At 35.7% G+C, this 27,227-nt stretch overlaps 1 protein-coding gene across 4 annotated transcripts in view; it reads right to left on the reverse strand.

The window, feature by feature from the left end:
• Nucleotides 1-14,663: 14,663 nt before the first annotated feature.
• The window catches only part of NBEA (neurobeachin), a 355,376-nt gene continuing 342,812 nt past the window's right edge, over nucleotides 14,664-27,227 (reverse strand). For all 4 annotated transcript variants that reach the window (XM_070942793.1, XM_070942796.1, XM_070942795.1 and 1 more), the window contains 5 exons: nucleotides 26,663-26,833; nucleotides 21,253-21,354; nucleotides 18,089-18,285; nucleotides 17,242-17,393; nucleotides 14,664-16,405 (listed from right to left, as the gene is read on the reverse strand). In XM_070942793.1, the coding sequence (XP_070798894.1) occupies nucleotides 16,315-16,405; nucleotides 17,242-17,393; nucleotides 18,089-18,285; nucleotides 21,253-21,354; nucleotides 26,663-26,833 (713 nt within the window). In that variant the 3' untranslated portion in view covers nucleotides 14,664-16,314. The remainder of the gene's footprint in view (nucleotides 16,406-17,241; nucleotides 17,394-18,088; nucleotides 18,286-21,252; nucleotides 21,355-26,662; nucleotides 26,834-27,227) is intronic.

Consider the following 27,227-nt stretch of genomic DNA (forward strand, 5'->3'; position numbering starts at 1 on the left):
AATCTCTGAATTAACTAAATCTTTCAGATATGTCTCTTTCCATACAAATATCCATTCAAAATGAAACTCAGCAGGCATGTTTGTCTGACCATTGGACACAGGGGTGGGTTCTACTTACCTTTACTACTGGTTCGTAACGGGGCCGTGCATGCATGCTTCTGCGCATGCGCAGAAGCTTCCCGATGACATTGGGGTCGATGGGCAGAGCTTCCCACCGGTTTTACTACTGGTTCTATAGATTCGGTCCAAACCAGGGGCAACCCACCACTGATTGGACAGTTCTAACTCTTACTCTTTTATATTCTAAAGCAAGCCTTTTCAGTTGCAAAACTGTAATTTCAGTTTAATTCTTTAGGAAGAAAGCATCAGAAAATTGGAAAGCGCTATTCTACTTCTTGTCTACTAATCCTGTTTTAAATAATAAACATTTTTAAAAAACTGTTATAGTGAGAAATGAGAAAATTGCAACTTTTACCACAGCAGTGGTTTTACCACAGTGAATTATGTAGTTAGTAAACTGCAATTTTGTCCAACTATCCAGTTCAGTCTTAAATCTTAGGCTCACTAATAGCAATACATCAATTAAAGCATCAGTTTGGTATTAACAAGACAATACATCCCATTGAATTAAATGGAATTTCTTTTGATTGAACGCATATAAGATTGCAGCTGTAAGCAATGGACATGTCTACTCAAAATATAACTGTGGTACAGATAACTTTAAATAGAATAGACTAATACTCTGACAGAACAGAGCTAAATTAAGAATACTGCAGTAATGCACAGTGTAAGGAATGCAGATTAGTAAGACTGTATCTTAAACTCTAAATGTCTGCCTTGAAAACCTCTGGAGTAAAACTGACCTGACTCTGGATGCTGTCACTACTGCAGCTCTGGTTGAATGAGTTCCAATTTGACCCTCAAGTGACAATTCTACAGGGAGCAGCATGAAAAATGCAGGAAGACAACCATTTTAATATAGTTCTCTTGGACACAGGCAGCCCTAATGTGCTGGTGTCACAAGAAATAAGAGATGGATGGACTTTCTTAAAAGGCTTTATGTTCTCTGGATAAAAGCTAAAGACCTGTTTAGATGTCTTTGGAGACAAAGGGAGCTATAAGACTGATACAAAGATTGTTTGGGAAAGACTAGGATAATTGTGGGAATTTGAAGTACCCTTGCATGCTTTGCACTAGCGTGCAGTGTTGAGATTCTGACCCCTTTTTAACAGGAATTTAATACTAATATACTGTCTCTCTGCATCTCCAGACTTTCCAATGAGATATATATCTATATAGATATATTTTTTATTATTTTTTATTTTGATTTATTATGCCGCCCTTCTCCGGAGACTCAGGGCAGCTTACAAGGCGTTAAGCAATGGCCTTCATACTTTTGTATATTTTATACAAAGTCAGCTTATTGCTCCCACAAATCGGGTCCTCATTTTACCTACCTTAGAAAGGATGGAAGGCTGAGTCAACCTTGAGCCTGGTGAGAATTGAACTTGCAGTAATTGCAGGCAGCTGGAAGCTAAATACTACCTTTAACAGTAGCATTAGTCTGCTGTGCCACTCAGGCTATAGATATAGTTAGATAAAGATAGATAGATAGATAGATAGATAGATAGATAGATAGATAGATAGATGATAGATAGATAGATAGATAGATAGATAGATAGATAGATAGATAGATCTCTCTGTGTGTGTAAATATGTGTAAATATGTGCATGTGTGTGTATGTATGTATGTATTTATGTATGTATGTATATATGAAAATAAGACATCCCCTGATAATAAGCCCAGTCGGGCTTTTGAGCGCATGCGCTAAAATAAGCCTCCCCCCAAAAATAAGCCCTCCCCGCAAATATTTAAACGCAGAGCTGAAAATCAGATAAGATGGCAAGAGGAGCCCCATCTTCCTCCATGTGCCCCAAAATAATAAGATCTCCCCAAAAATAAGGCCAAGCGCTTATTTTGGGGTTCAAAAAAAATATAAGATAGGGTCTTATTTTCGGGAAAACACGGTATGTATGTATGTATGTATGTATGTATGTATGTATGTATGTATAGTACTCACAAGTGTTTACTAAATGCAATTCCCTGGTCATTGTTTATGATAACATGGATATCTGTGGGGTAGGATATGAGACAAGAGATAAATGACAAAACATGCAAACTGTGCATCTCATATGTTTGGATAATTATTGGGCTTTCAGATAAAGTTTGGACTGAGCCAAAATCACCAACATTTGCTGTGCATTATTATGGTTGGTGGCACAGCCAGTCAGATGTTTTGACCGAATTTGGCATTTTTAGCAACCTATCAAGTCCTTCCCAAGGACATTGTTGTTTAATAATATTAAAGGTATTGCTGCAGAATGCAAGCTCTTCCAAATAAAGCTACTTTTTGCAGTTAACTGATGGTGCTTTTGTCAATGCTGATAGTGTTTGAGTGGTGCTCTATATATTTTGGTATTGCATACAAGGCATCCAAGACATTGGTGCTATTTTGCTTTCTTTTGCCAGATGCTCTACTTTTATTTACAGGTCTTTGTATTTTGTGATATTCTTTCTCTTCTAGTCTGCTATCTCCAGGTACTGCTACATCCATTATCATGTTTTGTCTTTATTATCAACTACTGTAGCAGGTATTTCTCTCTATGAACTCTAAAGTTTCAGAATATTTTAACTCCTTCATTTTCTATTACTTTGGCTGTTTTGTAGTCCCACCAATTCCTCCTTGCAGGATTTTGCAGTAACCTTCCCCTGGAATGGGGAAGGAATGGAGATTTTCCAGTATTCTTCCCCTGCCACGCCCACCAAGCCACACCCACCAAGCCACACCCACAGAACCAGTAATAAAAGGTTTTGAAACCCATTACTGCTCTGGATGCTCAGTCCCTTAGCCCATTTGTCACTAGATTTCCAGGAACTCCAATATCTAGCAAAATCTTTGATGACCAGGGTGATGTCCAATCCAGTATGGTTTTCTATAAATTACATTTCACCATATTGTTTATGGGAGAGAGACACTCTTCATTTGGCTCCTCGATGAGACCTGTCCAATTGGGTTGAATTTCTGGCATAGCTGTCATCATTCTTTGGCACCCACTATACTGATAATATATATTAAGTAATTTCAAACATTTTACCTCTGGGAAGCAGGTGGGCTTTTAATAACCATCAAATTCTCAAGAGTCTATTCTAAAAACTTGCCATCTATTTCCTGTTTTCTTGCAAATGGCTTGTTTGTTTGTTAGTGTCTGACAGAAGTTTCAGTGGGAGGTAATGGCTAAGAAGTTATTAAGCTCTCTTATAGAAGTTGTGAGACAGACACCTTTAAAAAGGGACACATCCTTCCCCAACTTGACTACTATATGAAAATACAAAAGAAACAGGAAATGACAGGGACATTTGCAGAAGATGGATCATATGGATACAGAGTGGTCCATGTCTGAGGTTGCAGTATGTTCTCTATGACGTTGTTCGTGAAGACTATTGAAAACTGCCGCAATTGCCAAACTTCTTTCTGATGTCTATTGTGTAAATTACATATAGTAATATGGTAAATTACATATAGTAATATGGTCAGGTAATTATCTGCCATATGCTGGCCACAATTCCTCCCTGGATGAGAAGGATGAACAGGAGAGGATTTCTAACTAGAGGGATACAATTAATTCCAGAGGACCTATGCCCCTATGTAACTTGAAAAGACTTGGTGCAAACTACCTAGCCCACAGGAATATCTTTAGCTTCAGTTATAGAATCACACGACAAAAAAGGAAAGAAAAATAGGACAAGTTTGAGGGAAGAAGCTCATAGTATTAGTAGTCTTATTCATGAAAAGAATGTAGCATTGAAATACAGATCTTATATTAAGTCTGATAGACCTGTCTGTGCTTGAGTGAAAGGTAAAAGCATGTGTTTTAAAGCTTTATCTAAGTGCTATTAAGTTAGTGTAAAAATGTCCTGTTACAGTCAATTATTCTGGGTCTTACAATTTGCTACATTTTGTTCCTAGATCATTGTGTGTGTTTTTTTTATTTCAACTTGTCAATCTTTCTGCTTCCCTATTAAACTGTGTCATTTTGGATTTGTCTCCTGATTTATGCTTTAGTGTTATATGTGAATCAGGTAATAAAGTTATATTCCACAAAGTGTTGTCAAAATGAACTCTGGAGTAATGCTATGTATAAGCTTTGCTGTTGGTTATTTTCAGAAAGTCTTAAGTAGTATGGGCTGCATCTATGAATAACTACTTCCTCTGTCTGATTCATTGGATCCAGCTTTTTTTTTTTTTTTTTTACAGATTCTTCTATTTATTCTACATTGGAAAGAGATTGGATTAATATGGTCATGTTCTCTGATGCAACAGTTATAGAACTCCTAATGAGCTTTGGTACCATCTTTGCTTATTTAAGTAGGTTGTGAGTTAGACTGGGTTTGAATGGGTTTAAAAATCAGGCTTTCACTGCCAAATAATGTACTCTATCTACTGTACTACTGTATCTACTACTGTACAGTAAATCTACTGTAGCATATTTTATATCAACTGCCTTTAAAGATCACTCGTAGGTTATACTTTAGGTTATACTTTATAACAGTTATTAATACTGCTCTATCCTGCACTGGTGAGGCCACACTTGAAATACTGCATCCAGTTTTGGTCGCCATGATACACAAAAGATGCTGAGACCCTAGAAAGAGTATAGAGAAGACCAACAAAGATGGTAAGCAGTCTGGAGGCTAAACTGTATGATGAATGCCTAAGGGAAATAAGTATATTTAGCCTAATGAAGAGAAAGCTCAGGGAAGACATGACAGCCGTCTTAATATTTGAAGGGCTGTCTCAGGGAAAAACAGGTCAATTTGTTCTCCAAAGCAGTTGAGGGAAAGACAAGAAGCAATGGGTAGAACTTGTTAAGGAGAAATCCAATGTGGAACTAAGGAAAAATTTCCTGACAGTGAGAACAATTAATCAATGGAACAGCTTGCCTCCCGAAGTCATGGGTGCTCTTTCACTGAAGGTTTTCAAGTAAAGATTGGACACCATTTGTTTGGGATGGAACAAGGGCTGTTGCTTTGGGCGGGGGGTTGGATTAGAAGTCTTCCAAGGCCCCTTCCAGCCCTATGATTCTATGAAGTTTCACTTGATTTGAAGGACAGCAGCTGGCATTGGACATCACTCAACATATTACACTTGTTTTGCATGCTCTTCACTACTCTAGGTTTCCAAATGTTGGTTTTAATTCATAGAGTCTTATGTGGCTAAGTCCCGCTGTATCTGCTTAAACCAGAATCTACTTGTCCACATGAACAAGTCAGGGGGAAAAATGTGATTGTTGTTATTCACTTTTTATCATTGTATTATATTGTGGATGTTTTCTTATTAACTGATAAGAGTAAAGTTTAAGAATCAAATAAAATAGATAAATATGCAGTCATTCAACCTTTTTTTCTGCTTCAAACAATCTTGTTAGCCTATAATGCATTAACTTTCAGATCCAGATAGAAAGAAATTTATTTCAAGTCATCCATTCATGTCCCCAAAGACCACATCTCTGCCATCACCATGTTTTCCTTACAATTTACACAGTCATCTGTAAATACACTAAATAACTAAGGAGAGATCACAAAAGCTTTTATTTACTCCTTACTTTAGCCATTTGCTAAGCATTCCATTTAATCTCACACATGCTTTATTTATTCACTGCTCCCATAGAATTCTGCAACCAGCCTTTAATTATGCATTCCTAATCTAATAAATCAAAGATATTCACTTAAATATATTTCTTAAATAAAAAAAATTGTGATCAATTTCCTCACATTTGTGAATAGAAATAGAATTCTTATGCTTAAAAAGCAAATGCTGCATCTTAGCTGGACTCACTATACTGATTTTTTAAAAACTGCAATGCCACAAATATGTTTTTTTTTTTAAATACAAATATAATGATTGCAAACTGTTCATTTTTTGGTGAAACCATATTTCCCTAGTGACCAGTTTGCTTTTGCAACTCTATAAGATGTCTTATGTTCTTAATACAGTACATAATTTGGAAGTATGGGTAAACTTTCTTTCTTACCATTAAATTTTTCTGAAAATATGTAGCACCAAAAATTGATTTTGGGAACCTTTTATCAGAAACATATTTTAGATGTCTTTATAAATGGCTGCCTTATTCCCAATGTCTATTCTGCTTACTCTCATGTTATTTTCCTTATAATTTTAAACATATAAAGGAAGTTCGACTTTTACCTCAATGCATTTATTCAGCTGGGCCTACTTATTCAATATAATTTGAAAGAAGAGTTTACCAACTTTCAAAAATAAATCCTGAAGTAGTGCAAAAAAATGTATAAATACAGATCTAATTTCATTTTACTCACTTTTAAAAGGATTTGTGTAAACCAAGAATACAACTGGATTGAAATTGGGGAAAACTTGCAAATTACCTCTTTTATTTGGAAGGGGAAAATACACAATGAGGAACAGGATTATTTCTTCGCTTCCCTTTGGTCCTGAAGGCATAATAAAATTAACAGGCCATGAGACAAAACTGAAAGTTTAAATTAATGGCTCCTGGGAATCTGTCAAGTGATGTTAACTCCATCATTCAGGACAATGTCAGTTTGGAGGGCGAAAGCTTCAAAGAGGGCATTTGAATGTTAGAATATTTTTAACTGATTAAATACTGTGAACATATTCCTGTAAACAAGAAGATAATCCTTTGCTAACTACAATTGGCATTAGTTTAACATGAGAGAGAATCATTAATCTCAGATGTCATTTGGAATGCAGAAAATTAGATCTGATACTTCAGTATCTACTTTAGGAGATCTTGAATTTTATTGTGCACTTAAAAACAAAAGCTATTTTTCTTTTCATGTTGTCATCTATTGTTAATTTTGTGATTAAAAAAAATCTCAAAACTCAGGATATGTCTATGGAGATTCTCAGTTGTCCAGATCAGGGGTCCCCAACCCCCAGGCCATGGACCACTACCGGGCCGTGGCCCATTTACAACCAAGCCATGCAAGTAGCATGAGCAGCAAGCTGGTGAATACACACATACCCGCACTCAACTCATCTGAATGGTAGGCCAGCGCGCACATACATGCGTGTACAGCTCCACTAGTCGAGCTGTGTGTGCATACGCATGCATGCCAGCCTTCCGCTCCCATGAGTTGAGCTGCATGCAGATGTGTGCGTGCCAGCACACCACTCACATGACCTGGTTCCTCTTTCCACCCCAGCTGGACTGCCAAGCCTCAAAGGCTGCAAATGCAATGTTGAAACATTTGTAATACTAGAAATTATGGTCCTCCTTTGACATAAAACATGTTGCCCATTTCTAGTTACCAATCCTTTGCAAACAGAATTTGTAACTCCACAATTTGAAATTTATAACAGTTTTTTAAAAATAGTTCATATTAGGTCTACAACACTGAGAAGATGAAACTTACCATTAGAAATAATATGATGGAAATAATTTTTAATAAACCTCAGCTTATCCATTGTTTTATGTTGTTTTACCTTTACAATTAATTTTTAGAATAGAATGTAATGTGTTTTTTCTTTCTTTCATGGTGGGACGTTTCATTGGGAATATGAGATTCCACATCCAGTTTAGTTCCAGGATAGATCTTCACATGCTTATCATTTCCTAAAATTCCTCAAGAAGAAAAGAAGAGAGAAGAAGGGAGGGAGGGAGGGAGGCAGGTAGGCAATTAAGCAAGCATTCTGTTTCCTACAAGGAAACTTAATGGAGAAGCGGAAAGGAAGTTGAAAGTGTGCTCATTCCTGATTCTTTGCCTGCTTGGGGTCATTCTGTTTCTCTTACCTTTCTTTAGTAAGGAAATATCTCTGAAATGATGACTGAATGGGTCATGGGTTGTCTAGTATGGTATAGAGCTGTTCTATTCTTTAGTTGGCAGCAGTGAGCACTCTTATTGTGATAATCCAAGAAAAGAATAGGAAAGAAATATAGAAGAGGAATTTCACCAACATGTCTGTCAACCGTCACTAATACCTAGCATCTGTGAGTCTTGAAAAAAAAAAGATATTGCTGCTTTAATGATTCAAAGTAGGCGATTTAGTCATGTTGCGGTGTATTATGAGGCATCTTTTTCAAATGCTTTGCATAGTCAAAATAAATACAGAACAGGGGGCAGATGAGAGGGAAAAGCTGAAGGGGGATTTCCTTTTACTCCAGCTTCCAAATGAAAACCTTTATTACATTCATACATCAACAGAATAAAATTGCCTCTGAAGTCTGTCATGCCTCAATATCTATTGCCACTTTTCTCCCCAAGCAAACTCTGCCACGACTGGCATTAGAGCTCTTGGGCCACAGGGAATGGCAAAATTGCGCCTTCAGCACAGGACCTTTTGGCTGTGCAAATATTGATGGTTTGTTATGTTAGGTAGGAAGCCTTATGAATGCCTCTGGTGACTGGTGTTATGCCCTGTGCTCTTATAAATTTGGAGTTAGAAATAGGCTGTATTATGTGGCTTTGCTGTCAGACAAAGAATTTGCTTTAGTGAGCGCCTGAGGTAATTCTCAAATGGAAGAGCCAAATTGTTTTTTCAAAGCTATAACTAATAAAAGGTTCTCATCCTGCTGAATCTACCAAGAGCTGGCTGGCTGGGTTCATTTAATAAAAGGTAAGTTGTATGAGTCTAGCCATATTGTTTAATGTTGATGAATTATTGCTTGTTGATGATATATTAAGGCCACAATGCTATACTGGATTAGATTCAGTGAATTTAGTTGCATTAGCAATGGGTAAATAGCCTCAAGAGTGTAGCACAAATGTAGGAGATTGATGAGAGTATCGCTGTTGTAATATTTCCATGAAATTATAATCTGTCAAGCCTAATTATATGACAGCCGCTATTAAAATGATGATATAGACATTTCTGATCTGCTTATGTGATTGAGGTAACAACTATCTTCTCTACTTTGAATTGGTACACCATTGTGTATCAGAAACGTTTTAGGTGGACAAACTTTATATCACAACAGCTCTCTTATGGCTAGTTTCTGCTTTAAGATCAATTAACATTTAATAAAAAACAAAATGTTTCTCATGCATATTAGATTATTTCTCTTGCAGCTTCCCAGCATGAGTTTAGCCACCCTTTGATACTATCTTGAGATCTATATCTATGTCTATATAAATCTAGAATATAGATATACAAATATAGATATATAGATGCACAGATAAAACTAGAGATATAGATATAATAATTTTCATTCATAGATCTTTGACATAATTTTCCTGTTTTGATATTATCTTGTGGTGTTATTCAGATCTTCTGAGTATTTGGAAAGATTTGTAATGTGACTTAGCTTTTATGTTAGGGCCTGGATGAGAAAAAAACCAGCTCAGTTATTCCACTAAAGATGGAGTAGCTGTTGATCCAGATGTCAACTACTTATAGATGATTCAAAAATAACTTTATCACATTTCTATACTGCCCACCTAAGTCTCATGATGGACTACAATAAGTTACTCTATGTAGGACTGCTCTTGAGACTTAATTGATAGAAAATAAAACCTCATGCTTTATAAGGAGTGTGAAATGCTACAATTACACAATGCTTTTGTTCCATTGGTTGCCAATTTGCTTCTTTGTGCAAACAAGTGGGTTGATTATTATTGGAAAAGGCCATGATGCAAGTATTTTCAATTAGGACTCCCTTCCTTTGGAACAGCCTGTGATAAGAGATTATTCCCATGCCACAAAATTTTTCACTGAGAATTTGAGGACTGAAGGGTTGCATCAGGGGTGAAATGTTCCTGGTTCGGACCAGATTGCCCGATCCGGTAGTGATGGTAGCGGGTAGTTCGGAGAACCAGTAGCAAAAATCCCTGCCCCCCCCCCACCATGCCCAGCTCAGCCGCACAATCATCAGAGGCTTTTTTTTTTTTATTTTTAAAAGCATTTTTTCTACAAATGCTTTTAAAAGTAAAAAAAAAAAAGCCTCTGATGATCGTGCGGCTCAACTGGGATCGTCAGAGGCTTTTCAAAGCCTTTTTTTCTGCAAACTGTTCCGGGGAAGAGGCTCTGACGATCCCAGCTGTGTTGCCTGATCGGCAGAGCCTTTTCAAAGCATTTTTTTTGCATTTGCAGAAAAAATGCTTTGAAAAGTTAAAAAAAAAAAAAAGTTGGCTACGCACACCCAGTCACATTACCCCCCCCCCCCCCACACACCAAGCCACGCCCACAGAACCGGTAGTAACAAATTTTACATTTCACCCCTGGGTTTCATGGTTAATTATAAGAATATTTTTCCTGAGTTAAGAGAGAATGGTGCTCAAAGAAACATGGAAAATTTTAATAGTTAGGGATATTTTGTTAGTTGCTAAGGGGGAGGCAGTATTTTTCGTTTAGTGATATTGTATTAGACTATATAAGCTAGTTGGAATCATTTTCCTGCAGTAGCACAGTAATAGGTTTCAATAATAATCTGCAGCAGCATAGGTTTCCGTAACAAATTCATCAGTATATCTACATGGATATCATATATTAATATATTTTCAAAGACATTACTACTGGGCCAGGTCAAAGATCAAATTCAGTGTTGGATTTACAACCGACTAGTTTTGAAGAAACCAACAAGGAAAGCATTAAGGGAATAGGATTTCCCAATTCTGTATCTAAACTATGAATATTCAATTGCATATAGTCTCTAAAACTGGGGTTCTGTTTCATTGTTAGGACTCAAAGATCTGATATTTCTTTTAAAATTTTCAAAGTCCTCCTTTATCTCATTTGTGATTCTGGTCCTAATTAATGAATTTGATAATAAACTAGTGTAATAGGACTGTACAATTTTAGTCATTTGCCTTTCAACCCACCATTCCCAACCCCAACCTCATTGCTTCTTTAGGTAATGATATATGGAGTTCAAATAATTCTTCATTACCACTTGAAATATAGACAGCCAGTTTGTGTCAGACTTGTTTACCTGTTAGGTTCAGCAGCTCACCTTGGGACAGTCACATATATTCTCATGCTTATCTTCCTCATTAGGACACTGTATCGTATGGATAAAAACAGAAGCCAGAGAACCTTGAACTTAATCTGAGATCCTTGAAGAAAGGGCAGAATTTTGAAAATGCCATAAACAAATTTGCTATTTTGTATAGTATTTTTCTTAATATTGTACACAATTTCATTTATTTTTATTTCAAAATCCAATTCTAAAACACTTATTGATAAATAAGCCTGAGAAAATTTAACTCAAGAGTTGCTAACTTCAGTTCAATTTATCTTCAGCTGAATAAATGTGAGATTCCAATCATAAATAGTTCAGAAAATTATATTGGGCCAGAAAACAGCAGTATAAGGGAGCATATTGCAATATTTTTTTTCTGATTCTCTTATATAACATTTTCTTTTATTTCTTTTGTGTTTTCTCTTAAGCTTTCTACTTTGAAACTAATTCTGAAATATATTTTCTCTGCAGGTTTGTTACTTAGCTGTTGTTCCAATTGCCAACCTGCAATTGGCAAACTCATGAAAGAGATAGTTTAAATATTTGCCAAGCACAGTGGTTAAAGGCATATGGGTATATTGTTTCCCCTCCCCTCTTTTTTTTTGAAAGATTACACTTCAAGTCCATTTATCATCATAACCACCCAGCAATTAGCAAGTAAAATACTTGCCTGTCATAGTTTTTATGAATGTGCTCAGTTAAATCTGTGAATAGTGTTAATGAGTGCAGTTCCCTATATTCTGAACGTTAAAGCCTGAAGAGTATATCCAGTTTTAATTTAAATATTAAACAGAATGGTTTAATGAGTTTGGAGAGGTCATGAAATTTCTAGCACAAATACTTCGTTAAGTTTTAATACTTTTTATAGTTGTTTCTGGTCATAATCAGTGTTTCATTTATCATCCTTGTAATATAATAAAATGTATGGTTTAATTTATTTGAAGAGGGATCTGGGAAGGGTGGATCTATAAAATCAAGATGCTGACCATGAACCTGCAGTTGAAGCCCTGTCTTTTTTTAACGTGCATCATCACAGACTAAAAGGGTGCAAAGCTTTAATCATATATTTTCAGCCACCATCTTGACTCTTTTGATCTGATTAAGTACCAATGTTGGGTAGTTTGGAACCCAACGTTGGGTAAATTGCCCTCCAGAAGAGATGGGCAATAATTGTCAGGCTCAAAGTTGTCAAGCTCTAAGACGACACAATGAGATCCAATTAAGTAAAGTTCTTTATTTGCTTATACCTAATAGAATGTTATTAAATTATAGCTACAACCTACTAGATATGCCCTGGGAGATTCTAGGGTGTGGCTACCCTGAACCTTATCCTCCCCTCCCCACCCAGTTCGGACTGTGCAGTCTCTTGCTTTGGGCTCCTCATTGGAATGTGCTGTCTCCTCTCTGGGAAGCTGCAGTGCTATTGTAGACATTCCCACCCACCCCTCTTTAGTTCCATTTTCCATTACATTAGTTTACTGCTTCATTTGGGATTCTAAGGAAGTGAGAAGGGCCCAACTACAAATGTCTGCCAGGACGGTTGGGCATGGCATTCAGAAGTCTGATTAACATGTATCCAAATCAAATAACTAGCATTAAAATAATTACATCTTGTAACATGGATTGATTTTCCTTTTCCATCTACAAAATAAATAAATTTTTCTGAATTATATTTAATTTAAATTACAATATAACAGTTAAGGTTGTATCATCTAGTTGACCTCAACTGAATTTGCAATATGTAATCAGAATCAGATTAAATTTATACCACACTTTACCATCTGCTACCTTCACAATTAGTTTTTTGAATTCCTTTTCTGTCCCCATGAAAAGAATCTATAGATCATTTCCAAGAGATTGTTAAGTAAGGATGGTATATGTAGCACATGAAATTGCTTCTTTCTCTCCTCATGCAAGAGCCTCACCCATGACCATTACAGAAAGAGAGAGAGGAGGGAGAGGGGGAGAGAGAGGAGAGAGAGAGGGAGGGAGGGAGGGAGGGAGAGAGAGAGAGAGAGAGAGAGAGAGGGAGAGAGAGAGAGAGAGAGAATTTCTCCTGTGCAAACATTTACTGTAGAAAGGGTGGAGAGGTTGCCATATCAATAGTTGGAATGGAGGGCTCATATGTAGAGCTTCATACTGTACATCATCTTCTAGATTTCAGGCTTATCTGGAATTTGTCATCTAATATTTCACAAGCAAATTTGCAAAAAACTGAGGTAGTATCTCCATTTACTTGTGGTAAAACATTACAAAGCTAAATATTTGATATTTAAAACAAGAGTTATTTCTGCAGTAATTAGGTTTATTGGAGTAGAGTTGAATCTTTCATTAAGTTAAAAAAGCTACACTCTGCATTGTACAGTGACCTGTAACTAGGTTTATGATACATGTAGGGAATGTTTGGTTGTTATGAAGGTGCATCCTAGTTTGCCTACATATCATAGTGAATAATAGTAATGTGTACATTTTCAATATGCAGACTTTCATGCAGTGAGGATTCTATGATCGGCTTTCTAGCATTAATCACTTCATAAATATCACATGTGTTGTTAGGGAACACAAATAACAATGAAATTTTTGTGAAAGTTGATTAGAATATTTGAGACCTTGGTTCATTGCTTCAAACACTAATTAGGGTTGCTTCAATGAACATTTGTATTTAGTTATTTTAATTTATTTTACAAATGCATTTTTTTCTCAGTATATTCTGACAAATTTAAATTTCTACAGCGCTTAATTGGGCTACCCAGAGAGAATAATCTGAAATCATACTTTTATTGGCTTATATTTGTGTGCTGATGTATATGTATACAATGTATACCTAAATAACAAACTGCTCCCATACGAGGCAACACCAAAATACCTGGGGGTCACCTTAGACAGGACCCTGTCCTTTAAGAAACATATCCAGAATATGGCTGCCAAGGTTAACAGCAGAAATAACATCCTACAAAAACTATGCGGAACAACTTGGGGAGCTTCAGCCCCAACTCTCCGATGTGCAGCCCTCGGGCTTTGTTACTCTGCAGCGGAATACTGTACACCTGTATGGATAAACAGCTCACATACAGGACTTATTGATGTTCAACTTAACCATACGATGAGGCTAATTACTGGGTGCATAAAATCTACACCTAGTTACTGGTTACCAGTTCTTAGTCACATACTCCCCCCGCACTTACGACGACAAGAAGCTCTCATTCGGGAGTATAGTAAGATCCTATTAAATTCCTCTCTACCCATACATGGATACATTCCTGATCTCTTAAGATGCCGATTAAAGTCAAGAAATCCACCAATCTTGACAGCGTGTAAGTTGATGGCCGATCATCAGAACACCACACAAAAGTGGATGGAGGCGTGGAATAGCTGTTCCCCCCAAGATGTCTCCGAGCATATCAGTCCTAGTAGTATACCTCCAGGATTTAGCCTACCCCGACACATATGGGTGACATATAATAGAATTAGAACAACTCATGGGGTGTGTGCTGACTCCCTGTATAAATGGGGAAAGACACCTTCAGCACAATGTGATTGCGGGGCCCCTCGACTTTATTTAAAAAAAACATTTGAGTCAAGGTTTGATAAAATAGAAAACAATTCATGAATTATTTGCATATTTTATTTTTCTTTTTTGATTTCCAACTCACGCACATCTGGCATATTTTACATTTTTGCAATAAAACATGGTTACAATAGCTTAAGGAATTTATATAGCCAAAATATTTCACCATGATCTTGAGATGAAATGAACTTATCTTCCAGATGTTCAGTATTCTCCCAGTTCTAAGCTACAAACTCAAGATATTGCTTACAGACCAATGATGAATAACTTAATCATTACATTGATTCCCCATGATTTCAGAATCTTATTAATACAAACAACAATGAAGAAGGTATTTAGTGCTAAAACTTACTAATACAAGGTGAGTAACAAATAAGAACCACGTCAATAAATAATATGTTTCTGGTGCCAAAGTGCCAGTACAAAGAATCCATTATCTTGTGTTTTTTTTAAATAAATGACTGTGAGTGAGTGTAAAGTCTGAGAAAATTACATTCCTGTTACATGCCTCATAGCCCTACCGACACAATATGTACATCTATGACAATACAGTCACCAAATATACAAAGAAGAAACATGAAGTAAAGTGTATATACCCCTGGGTATGTTACATGATTTGGAGAATGTGCAGAAAATTATTCTGATAGTCATTATTACAGTACTGTCAAATATGAGTGCTTTCAATGTAAAATGTGTGTTAAACATACGAATTTTAAAAATATTCAAAAGAAAAACCCCAATGAAGCTAAGTTTGCTTTTAACCAAGCTTTATTTCCAAGGAATTTAAGAGAAAATCTTAGTTGCTCTCTCCCTGCAATGTATAGTATGCCAAATGTGATGAATCTAGAAGTCTAGCAATCTTGCTTTGGTGGGAATCATAAAGCGCTATAGCATAGCATCTTAACCATGCTCCTGTCTGTCTATCACATTATTAATTTTTAAGGGAAAATTATTTTTTTTAAATGCATAACTATGGCAAACAATGGCTTCATATCCAAATGCTTCATGTAATGAGCAAAACTTCATTTAGAAAGGGTGGCTTTAGACTGAAACATGCAGACCGTGTTTCAGTGGCAATGGCTCCATTGCAGCTTGCACCCCATTTCAATCTTTAAATACAAGCTGGGCCTTGGACAGCTTTCAGTTCAACTTGTGGATGTGGTTTCAAGACATCAGGCTTAAAGTACATGCAAGTTGTAACTCCACAATAAAATTAAGAAACAGTTTTTGTTTTTTATACAAGGCTTTACTTTTACAAAAGTATCCCTTTAAAGTTAAGATGTGCATCTGATGTACAAAGTATCAAACGTAGGGTTTTTTTTCCCCTTTTAATTGATCAGCTTGAAAAGAGGCTAGGAAATGGGAAATGAATGCTAGGGTCATGGCCCAAACCATATAATAGCCAGACACAAGTTCCTCAGAATATTCAAAAGTCTCTTGTGATGTGTTCTTCTACCTTTTCTCAGTAAACAAAAGTATATGAAATAATTACCAAAACATCTATTAAGTCATTATAATTTACATGATACAAGCTCGCTTCTGCAGCAGCTGGTGTTCAGTTGTGAAAAAACCACACAAAATAAAATGGTTGCTGACTACAATGTACAGCTATTGCTGGGTGTAATGGAATGTACAACGGAGGTCAATGCAGATTTCTTTTTCCACCAGAGATACCTTTCAGTAGCACTTGTGCTCTCAGTGTAATCTTTGCTTTCAGTTCTTCACTCTGGTTTAATATCTATTTTGATGCTCATAATGCCAACGATTAAAATCTATATTAAAAGCTACAATGCTACCAGACGCCATGCCGGTAATTAGAGTCCTGAAACAGAAACAGAGATCGGGCCTGTAAATATCTGAGATATTTATTGTTCATAATAAACTACGCTTAGCTAGTTTGAAGATCAGTAGTCATTCGAAAATATTAGGCAAACTGAAATATCCTGCTAAGGAACTTAAAAAGTCTATGATGTTATTCCATATTATTTTGTAAGACAACAAATGACTAAAATTTGGAGCGTTCTTTGGAAAGTGGCTGCTTCTACTTCTCCAGCAGTGTTCTACTAAAGAAGTGTAAAGTACATACAGATTGACTGGGTTAAAATTAAAAAGAATCAACAAAAATGAACATAAACACCTACAAAAACAATTACTTTGTCCCAATATGGATTTCCCATATTATCCACACTGCAATTCCAATGACTGGCTTGCTCCTCTACAGAATTAAGATTGAACATTAGAAGTTTGTAGTCCATGTTTTAAGATTATTATCCAATATACTATATTATGGCTTTTTTTATAAAAATACCAGTTAGTAGAAGCACAATCTAAAACATATCACGAGAAATTTTACTAAATATAGCTGTCTAATTGAACTCAATTGTTAATTGAGTGGTGCATGCCACTCAATTTAGGAGAGGTCCCCCCCTCTCCTAAAATAGCATACTTCTTTAAAATATCAAAATTTACAAGTTCATAAGATCTCATGAGATCTTTCACAAGAATATTTAAATTTAGAAGATGTTATCTCAGTTTTTGAAATGATCTTTTTGTGATCAAGTTGTGCTATGTATTGTATTTAACTAAGAGAAGGATTGCTAAGGAAAATATTAAATGAATATCGCCTCTTATTGCTATTTTTTTAAGGTTTCAGCTTACCTCTGATCATGGGATAGGTCCATTGCCCTAATGCCAGCATCACAGCCAGGATAAATGTAGAGTTGTTTGAAATCACAAGCTTGCCATACTTCTACTACTCCATTATCACCACCTGTAACTAGATTCTGCCCATCACTGCTCAGAAGGATAGCCTACAGGAAAACCAAAAACCATAATGGATCTTTATTTAACACGTTACCTATAGTAGTAAAGCCTAAGTGCTTTACTACTGCTTTACTACTGCTTAAGTGCAGAATGCTGAGCAATACACTATTTTTTTTTATTGTTGTTGTTATTGTTGTTGTTATTATAAGCAAAAGTGGAGAAGGCTTGCCTTGAAATTTACACAAATCAATTCAGCCTTTGCAGTGGTATATACCACTATAAACAGCTCAAGTTATGTATCCATTTAATCTCCTTGAGCTGCTCTTGCTGCTGGTAGATTTGGTTCCTTAGGGGCCCATATTCATGACATAGCCAAGACGCCTTCACAGAAGCCAGTGTGTTAACATTATGATACACATATATAAGGGTCACCACTTGCATTTTGCCGGCATGAGTTTCATTATTTGCAACCCCTAATTCCCCCCCCCCCACATTGATGCCTCTGAGTTTCCAAAATTAAAGGACAACAGAGGTCAAGCTATTTAAGGTTTTAAGCATGAACAGATGATTAAGGAACAGATATCCAGGAAACATTGTGTATTTAAGCAATGTCTTGGTATAGTTTTTAAGAATAAGTCTAACTTAGTTGGAGCTGAATTTTTTTTTTCTATAGATGTAACTTGTTTCAGGTGACACTGAACTAATGTTAATGCCCTCTATTAAAATATAAAATAAAAATTACCCTGGTTGAATCATTAATTTCCATCTGGGCCAAAAGTTTTCCATTAATGCTGAAATTGCTGAATCTTCCTCGTTCATAATAGATGATACAGTGGCCTTCACTAGACACAGATATTAGGCGTGGATACAAACAATTTTCTGTTCCTTCTAGTGCTCTCAGCAAATCTCCAGTAATTGTGTGTACCAGACATGGTCCTTCTGTATATTACAAATTAATAACAGCAAATTACACAAATGGAAATTCATACAGTTTCGGTCAATAATTAACAATGGATTGGGTTAGAGATATTACTATGATTTCTGAGAAAGGCTTCTTGTTATTTAAATCCTAGTGATTTCAACATGAATTAAGAAAGGATTAGGATGGGATAGAATATCTTTCTACTAATGGAGAAAAACTCCACTATCAAGGAGAGTACATCTGATCTCCATGGCACCTGCTATACCTAAGGAAATCTTTAAAGGCTTATATCTATTCTTAGTAGAGGTATTAGCAGTAGGAAGCCAGAACAGGGGCAGGTCAGGTTGGGAATAAAACTGGTGGTGGATTTCCGTTCCATTGAGGTAATAGTTGGCTTCTATAACCATATAATTTAGAATTATCATGGCTAATTCTTCCAGCCGAATGAAATGAAAAGTAAGTTATAATTCAATGAAAGGCCAGCAGAGGCACTTTATCTAAATAACTCTTACTTAAATGAAGGTGAACTAGTTGGATTTAGAAAGAAGAGGTCTTTCCCTTTGCTCTAACACTTATTTTAGCCCTCCGTTCCGTTATAAGTGAATAATGTTGCTCCAGTTCAATATATCTATAAATGGATTAATGGGCTGTGAAAATAACATGGAGGAGGAAGAAGAGTTGTAGCCAAGGGAATGCTCAGATAAGAGAAATCTGAGCTAAAAGGAGAAATGGAATTTGAGAAAGAGTCTAAGACTTGACCTTCTTTAGTTTTCTTTAGGATAAAGGTAGGGAGTGGTGAGGCACATTTGACTTGCAAGAGTCTGTTATTGCAACCTTATAATACAAGTTGATTAGTATTTGTAACTTTTGTGTTCAAATCTGGTCTGCCTTGTAGGGCTGGCGCATCTCATTTCAATATCTTCCCAAGACTGTCAAGACAGAGCTTTTTAAAGGAGACTTTAAGACTTAACTGGAATTCATGCTGGAAAAACTGGAAACCAGGTTGTTTGGGGGCACTTGTTTTATTGCAATGTTGTATAGGTAATTTACTATTTTTAGATGTTATTGTGAGTTCATTTTAATTGTTGTAAAATTTGAACAATTGATCCTGATGACATCAATAAAAAAAAACTAAAGGCAAAAATAAAGAAATGAAAGAGAATGAGAAGACAATGTACTTCAAGTACTTCATCTGTCATGTCAAAGAAGTGAGAAAAAAATTAAACAGAGCTTCTTTGAAGCACTCTTACATCTATATGGTCATGAAAAAGATCTCTAAATTTCTAATGTTATCTCCAAGGGGTCAAAGACCTTTAATATCTATATTTGTTTCAGAACCCTTTCTGTTCAATGCAGACTTCAACAGAACCACTGGGATCCATAGGAATTGAATTACTGAAGTCAATCTTATCAAAGAGAAGATTAAGTTCAGGAAGTGGAAGTAAGGAGATGTTAGAGGAAACTGACCAGCATGCATTTTGATTTCTAAAAAAATGGAGTTTAATGAACTCAGAGCTGCAGAATAAGCTACAGGGAAAGGCTCAAGAGAAATGGGAATTTCTAATGATAGGGATATTAAAAGCATAATAGCAAACAATTCTAGTAAGGATAAAAATGGTAGTCAAAAAAAAAGAAGCCAGCCCTACTACTGAAAATGGAGAAGGACATAAATAAACAATGAAATGGTCACAAAGGAAGAGTTCGGGAAGATAGGCTGGAAGTGTAGAACTTGTGGCAGGAAAGTTACATCTCACAAAGATTGAAATCTGTAATATTGAGTGTAGGCAGTATATTTGAGAAACTTCAAGTTTTTAAAAATAATTTCAAACCAATGGATTTTGTTTGGCAGTATTAATTATTTATAGGTCTGAATTTTGGTAACAATGTTTATGCTGGTTCTTTTACCAGGGGCATCCTGGTGGTCTGGGCTACTTCATTTCTTGATTTAAGCTCTTGCAGCTAAAAGTAGTCCTCATCTAGCAACTGCCTCACAGCAAACTTTCAGTTACGTTGTGATGAAAAAGTAACTGAGGCTAATGTTTACAATCTTTACAGTACCTCTCTGCCACCATGTGTTTGCCATTACAGTCAGTTATTATGTGTTGCCCTGTGCCTCACCCATTTCTCTATTCCCTTCTCAGAGAGCAGAGAGATTGCTTAAACTATCACTTACTGAGATGCTTTTCTCCACAGCGGTGTCCCTAAAAAGTGTTAACCACAAGTTAACAACTTAGCTGTGGCTTTAATTAGTTGATTAGAAGCTTCCTCCTGGCTTGTGGCTGCTGCCTGAAATTGATTATCAATTACATACTAAAGGTTTTTGTTGTCTCTTAAGTGGCTTATGGCATGCTGCGATGGACTAAGCAAACAGTTGTCACTAGTACATTCCTTTCTAACAATACATATTCCTCTTAGTGTGCCTGCTTACTCTCTTATAGTCCCTTACTCTCCAAAAAATGTACATCCAGGTATCAATTCCTTTCTTATTATTCCAGAGCAAAGGTGAGCATTCCAAAGGGCAGGGGAGTGGAGGAAAAAGTCTATAATATTGCCTTTTTATCTGGCTTCCTCATGAATCACATTCTGACATACACACACCCCTTGCTGTTTGGGCTCAGCTGGCTATTTGGGATTGTATCCTTCTAATGCTGTAAAGCAGGGATTTCAAACTGGCAGCCTGCGGGCCGGATGAGTCATGAGCAGGCCACGCCCATCCCAGCTTCGTGAAAGGGAAACACGTCATGATACATCACATGACGGCAATGTGACTCCACGAGTTTGACCCCCGTGCTGTAAAGCAACATAAATCTGAAGTAAAATCATAAACACAGTTTCAGTCATGTAGTTTTCCATTTAATTTAACCACCAAGTTGCTGGTTCTAATTGCAGGCGCTAAATGAGGATTTTCTGTTTATAAGTTATTGATGGTAATAATTATTTTGAGGCATGAAGTTTTAAACTAAAATTAACCTTTAGCAACTTACCTTTAGCACCACTTATGACAAGTCCCAGCTCAGCACATACTGATACGCAGACAACTTCATGATCATGACCAGTTAGAACAGCTCTGGGAGCAGGATAGTCACCTAAAAAAGAAAAAAAAATTGAACCATATATGTATTAAGCTAGCCTGAACTTCAATTTGGGAGCATTTCTACTATTATTTTGGGGGAGGTCTGTTTTAGAGTAGTAAAATGGTACCACCGTAGTATTAGGGATTTCTTGATTCATATATCATATTCCTTCATGACACACTGATATAAACATTATGTCAATAATAGTCATAATAATTGCATGTATATTTATATGATTTGATTGGGTTTAGAATATAACTCTTGCTTTTGTTTTCATTTGAACAAAATATTTTAATTAGGCTGCATAATGCATAATGCTTTGGATTTGATATTTATAATTTCAACTTTTAAGTCTTCCCACTCATAAAATATTCTGAATGGTTAACAAAAGTTAAGATGATATAACAATTTAAAACTGCCCAGATTCACTTTACAGGGGAAAGGGATGGCATAAAAAATTAATAAATAAATAAAAATAAAACAAGAAACAGAGCTTCAGTATAAATATATACTATTTATCTTGGAAGCAGTTGTATTTTTTTCTTGGATTTGTACTCTTGCTTTCCACAGATAGGTGATATATTTACATTCTGAAATACCATTTTTGAATTAAGTGCTGAACATTATTTAGATTTCAGTGCATATGCTGGCTAGGAAATAGCCAGCCATCATGGCAATGCATCTGGGAGACATCTGGTTGGGGAGGACAGACTACCTATAAAATTTGGGATATACATGTTTGGATTGAAATAGAAAAGCTGAATAATATTAGAGGTAGTTTCTCTGTCTTGAAAGATGTTTACATCAGTAACAGGTGCATTATATTATGAAAAGTAAACAGAGAAAGAGCTGGGAAGAACTCGGTGATATATCTTTCTGTGCTTCTGGGTGGGATGTTTAGATATCAATAGGTTATTTATTTATACTTAATATTTTGTAAATTTGCCTGTACTGAAAGAATGTAGGAGGCGAAGATATCAAATACAAACTATATAAACAAATTATTTAATTGTCTAAATGATTTTTGTATCCTTCCATAAGTGCCTGTTGCAGTATATGACAGCAGTTTTAAAAACATGTTACATTCTACACAGAACGAAACATTAGATTAAAAGTCAGCAACTTTTCCAGCATAAAGTGCTGTAAAGGATATGTATCAGGAGCTGAAGGGTTTTGGCTAAATTTCTGGAAGATGCTAAACTATAGATGGCAGAGGACTTGAACTTATTTTACAATATTCTCATTTTGAAATTGCTATTCTCAAGCGTGAATTACCTGACTTAGCTCTGGAAAAACCTCAAGAGTTTTTCATGAGAGTTGACAAGAAAGCAAAGAAGGGGAAAAGGAACTATTATCTACATTACACGTAATTCTGAAATATCAAGCTTAATACACTCAACTGCAGGTTAAACTATAATTAATGTGAATCTGTACTATCATTCTTTATTTGGTTTTGCCTCTGAAAGCAGATTTTTAGGCATGTCCTAACTGTAATATAGTTAGAATCAGCTGAGGCTTGGTGGTAACAGTAAATATCACTTCACTCTTTGCAAAAAATGAAAGAAAATAAAGTTTAATCAGCATTATATTATTACAGCAAACCTGATAAATGGTTTCACATACCACATTTCTCGGCAAAAAAAATGGAACATTAGGGACTATACCAGTCAAAATCTAACAAAATTCTCTCACCCTAATGGCACTATTGATAGATATAGTGAAAGATTAAAGGCTAAGATACTAAAGGTTATGCAGCTGAAGCTTAACCCGTGAATTGAAACACTGTCAGTTTGAACTCATAGTAATTTTCCCAACATTGTACTTCTATATCTGTGTAGTTGAATACTTTAGGGCAAAATTGTAAAATGTACAAGAATGTGCTATCTTAGTGTAGTAATAAATAAGAGGGTAGCTCTTGTTTCTCAAAAAAGACATAATATGCAATTAGTAGTACAGAGGTTCTTGCGTAAAAGAGAAATATTAATTGTTTTTAACCATTAAGTCCTATGGCTTCATATTGCCTTACAAATTAATATTTCATGTGAATTATAAACATTTTTTCCTTTTTGGGTAGTGTCATACACTATCATCAGTATAATAATTAATAATGATTAATTATAGCTAATAGTTAATAATTGGAAAAGTGGAAGAGATCAAAGCATCTAATCTTTGGCAGAATTATTTTCCTACCTGATGAGGAGTAAGAATATTGAATAATACTGCAAAATAAGCATCAATAACATATCCTGAATATCAAATCCCAAAGAGTTGCTTTCTAGAAATGTTATTTTGCATTATTCATTTTTTTTCTACAACAAAGATATCATACAAATAATAAATTCACAGTTTCATATGCACCCAAAACAATCTAGATGACATTAGGTCTAACTTTCTGATGTCATTTTAGATTTTTCATTCATAATTTAGCCTATAGGCTATAGGCTCACATATCTATGTGCACAGCACTTGTTCTTCCCCATATTATTGGGTGAAGATTAGAATCATATATTTTGTACAAGCTCCAAGGAGAGATTGGATATAACCATGTAATACAGTCTAATTTGTCAAATTGCACCCAATATTTATATCTGTAGGTAGAAACAAGAAGTACAACTGATGCAGACATCAAATAAAGTGGATATATCTATGTGAAAGTTGACAAGAAGCTTGATAACAAATGAAGATGTTAATAGCTATAACGGCAATCTTTTTTCTAGATATCTCTAGATCATGGCTGTCAAACTCATGGCATCATGTTGCTGTCACGTGACATTTTGCGTGGTTTTCCCCATTCATGGAGTTGGGGTAGGAGTGGCCTGCACATGACACATCCAGCCCATGGGCCGCCATTTTGACACCCCTGCTCTAGATTTTGGGAAACACAATTCTGCATGCTTACTGAAAAAACTGACATTTAAACAATCAGTATCTCTTTTGGCCAACACAATTTTAATATGAAAGGGTTTTATATTCAAAGCCCATATTCAAAACTCCGCTCTTCTCTAGAAGGTTTTAGAATTAACCATTTAAAGAAATAATATGTACACATACTATTAATGTTTTAAAACTAATTACTTCCTCCTAATTAATTTAGGAAGTCTTTTAAATCTGAAATATTTATATACAAATAAAGTAAAAATGCCTTCATTACTATCATTCATAAAATCAGTGATAATTTCTTCCTGCAATTCTTTACAGAGACATTTAGTATATTTTAGTGTACAGACAGTTTATCACATTCATGTAATGGATACTGAACATTCTCTTTAAGTATATGTAAAATGTGTCAAGTGAGACAAAATGTACTTTAGTGCCTTTAAGGGCTATTTACTATAATTGGTCCACAAACTGAGGTTTGGGCTAGTTGACACAATGTGTTCATACAGTGCTCAATGCAAACATGGCCAGGAAAAGCAACTCACACCTCTGGCAACTTGCTGCTATATAATGAGAAATGTCAAGTCCCAAGATCAATGAAATTTCAGGCCCAGGGGACACGACAGGAGTAGCATTGATTGTTTTAAAGAAACCAGTCAAAGGCTGAATGCAATATATTGCACAGATAGACTCAGGAGGATAAACAGCCAAGTCCACTATACCTACATGACAAAAAATTCAATCATCTCTTAACACTAGCTGCTGGCTCCATTTGCCTCCTTTTTTTGCAGTGAGCTGGTTCCAATTAAGGTGTACAAATTAATTTTTATCACTTCTGAATTAGTTTCTGGATTTGTATCCATTTCAGGAAAAACATCCTTCCTTCCTTCCTTCCTTCCTTCCTTCCTTCCTTCCTTCCTTCCTTCCTTCCTTCCTTCCTTCCTTCCTCCCTCCCTCCGATTTTCCACCCAGTCTAATTAGAAAAAAAAAGAACTTAAGCAACCTAACATACAAATGAAAAAAAAAAAAAAAGCAACTAGCCAGTTTTTATAAGCTGAGTTACAGAAGAAGCTATGTAAACCTATGCATAACCGACAGGATTATTCAAGTTTTTAAAGTTAAAGATTAATTAAACAACTTTCTCCACTATAAATCCAGAACATGTTTTCTGTTTGAACAACCTAAAGGCTGCAGTCTGTATACTAACTGAAAAGACTAATGTAGGAATGCTAGTGAAAATTTGAACATCACATTTCTTAGTCTAGAGCACGGGTGTCAAACTCGATTGCATCATGTGATGTATCATGACGATTTTTTGCCTTTGTGGAGCCTGAGTGGGCGTGGCCTGCACATGATGCATCTGGCCTGCGGGCTGCCAGTTTGACATCTCTGGTCAGAACTTAACATCTAAGAGATTTTTAAGTAGTGTAGCAGCTAACAGAAAATCCTGATTGGGAGCTATGAGTAACTTCAACTCCCTTCAGATGCAGTGATTTATTCAGAATGTTTAATTTGTTAACTATCACTTTAAAAATAATCCCTTTTCTACCATACATTTCGAAGCATTAAAAATAGATTAGTTAGAATTTTAGGTAGATCAGTATACCAATATGGTAGGAGGCAATATTAGAAGGTTGTTCGGACCATATATAAAGCACTTATATATGTATATTTAGGTAAGAGAACTAGTAAAGGCCACATCACTAATGCTTTTCGGCTTACTTAGTCACTTTATTAATGTAACACCAGAGAGTGCTGAAGTGAGTACAAGCATGTGTATATGCATATGAATGTAGCATATCAGGTGTATTATTAGTGGTGTTGATAAAAAAAATAAAAGACAGGATCCTGCTCTATATAATTTTCTGAAACAACTGAAGTTCCTTTTGATAATTGGATGCACTGAAGCTGAAATTGATAATTAACTATCTTTCAGCTTAAAGGATCATTAGAAAGTCAAACACCTAGCCCACATAATTACCATAACCTGACATCTTTCTCTTGAGTTCCTTATCTCCTTATGTTCTGTAATATAAAATATCTTATCTACATTGCCAGATGACAGCTTTTGTGAACCTAATCCTTTTCTGAAAAATATCATCCACATCTTCCTAGAAATTCATTTTAAAGATGTTAGCTAATTGGATTTAACCTAACCTATACCTCTCGTTTTCGTTTTCCTTATAAAATAAACTCCAGTAAAGAATTGTAGATATTCTAACAATATTTCTCTCTATAACTTTGGTTAAAAAGAACAACAACAATTTTTCAGTAAATTATGAAACCCATAAATGATGACGTGTCTCCAAAGGCTTTCCTGGAGAAAAAGTGGAATGGGGGCCCATGAGGGAGAAGATGGAGAAGATGGCTATACAATTCTGTACAGACAGAATTGAAAATATAAAAGAAACGTTGCATAAATAGATAAATGGTAATAACTTACTGCTGTTCGGATTGTCACCAATGATATGATGTCGGCCACTCCAATACCACAACAGCAAGGTAGCATCTCGAGAGCCAGAGACAATGTAGCAGTCCCCACCAATATAAGACTCTGATCTGGCAAGACAAGTGACTACATCCCAATGGCCAAATACGATCTGTGTTAGTTTGCCTACAACAAAGAGAGGTTGCTTGACTGATCTTTTTTTCCTGTGCTGCAGTGCATGATGAATACAAATTGAAGCTACCAAACAAATTTAAAAACAAAGCACCAATAAAAGACGTTTTCAGCAATGGACTACAAAACAAGCATTGTGATTGTCTTCAGACAGCAGACAATATGGTATTCAGTATGATCATGTTGTATGCAGGCTGTATCAAGTATTAGACTGGACAAAAGTGTAACATTTCCTTTCATTGGATCTAATCTCCATGCAGAGGTGTTATTACTGCTTTTTGACATATGAGATGGCATTTCAGCCAATAGATGCCGGGTAATTTGCACTAAACGCTCTGCAGCTTTAACATGTATAAATGTAAAAAAAAAAAAGCTGTTCCCTCCAGAG

This window comes from Pituophis catenifer, unplaced genomic scaffold (genome assembly GCF_029215685.1).
Source record: "Pituophis catenifer annectens isolate HBS135680 unplaced genomic scaffold, rPitCat1.0.hap2 SCAF_4, whole genome shotgun sequence".
NCBI lineage: Eukaryota > Metazoa > Chordata > Lepidosauria > Squamata > Colubridae > Pituophis > Pituophis catenifer.